The sequence below is a fragment of the Malurus melanocephalus genome, unplaced genomic scaffold, assembly GCF_030028575.1.
Source record: "Malurus melanocephalus ecotype Western Australia unplaced genomic scaffold, MMel_1.1 scaffold_658, whole genome shotgun sequence".
NCBI lineage: Eukaryota > Metazoa > Chordata > Aves > Passeriformes > Maluridae > Malurus > Malurus melanocephalus.
Window position 1 is genome coordinate 41,884 of NW_026623890.1, and position 1,126 is coordinate 43,009.

General features: G+C 38.5%; 1 protein-coding gene across 1 annotated transcript in view; it reads left to right on the forward strand.

The window, feature by feature from the left end:
- Nucleotides 1-1,126, forward strand: part of IFNLR1 (interferon lambda receptor 1) — an 11,488-nt gene that overhangs the window by 4,577 nt on the left and 5,785 nt on the right. The window contains exons 4-5 of the mRNA XM_057383777.1: nucleotides 5-132; nucleotides 644-1,108. Of these exons, the coding sequence (XP_057239760.1) occupies nucleotides 5-132; nucleotides 644-1,108 (593 nt within the window). The remainder of the gene's footprint in view (nucleotides 1-4; nucleotides 133-643; nucleotides 1,109-1,126) is intronic.

Consider the following 1,126-nt stretch of genomic DNA (forward strand, 5'->3'; position numbering starts at 1 on the left):
GCAGTGCAGTGGAAGTTTTCGCTTTTGCTCGTGATGGTTTTTGTGTTTTTCGTGCTCCTGGTTGTGGTCAGTCCCTTCATCTGCTGCCTGGTGAAACTCGAGGCCAAAAACAGGAAAATTCCTCAGGTTTTGGTACGACCCAAAATTTCGAGCTCCTCTCCGGACTCAGAACTTTGCTGGTTCTGGGGAGGACTGAGGGGTTCTGCTCCTCTCAGTTTTACATTCTCAAGTCCTATTTTTTAAGTAATTTTTCTTATTTTTTTTCTTTTAAATAAAATTTTTTATATCTAATTTCAATTAATTTTTTAATATTTAGTTTTAATTTTAATCCAATCCAATTTTTAAATTTTAATTTAATTTTAACTTAATTTTAATTTGATTTTTTAATTTAATTTTAATTTTAATCCAATCCAATTTTTAAATTTCAATTTAATTTGAATTTATTTCTTTTTAATTTAAATCTAATCCAATTTTTAAATTTTAATTTCATTTTAACTTAATTTTAATTTGCGTTTTTAAACTTAAATCCAATCCAATTTTTAAATTTTAATTTAATTCTAATTTATTTAATTTTAATTTAAATCCACTCCAATTTTTTTTCTTCCAAACCCATCCCAGCCTCACTGTTCCTTCCCCCYGGCAGGATTTCTCTCAATTTAAACCCGCCGGGCCGACGTTCCACGTGGAGCTGCGTGAGAAGGAATTGAGCAGGGATGATTTGAGTTTCACAGAGAAACCCAGGAGAACAAACAGAGCTTTGGGGGGACAAAATCTACCACGGGTGGCTGCTTTGGCATCATCATCTTCATCATCAGAGGAGGAGGAGGAGGAGGAGGAGGATGAAGAAATTTTCATTTTCATCCCCTACAATGAAATGCCGCGACATCCCAAGAGCCATCTCAGCTTTCAGCCACCCCCAACAGCTCAGGGGGGATCCAGACTGGGTTTGGGATCGGGAAACGTCTCTGTGGACACCAAATCCGTGCTGGAACTCAGCGATTTGGGTTTCTCCTTCTTCCCAGAGAGGGAGGACACGTGGGGATCCCGGACAGAGCAGGAGATGTCCTGTTGTTCTTACAGATCCTCTTTGGGGGGAATTTCCCTCAGTGCCACGGGATTGACAGGA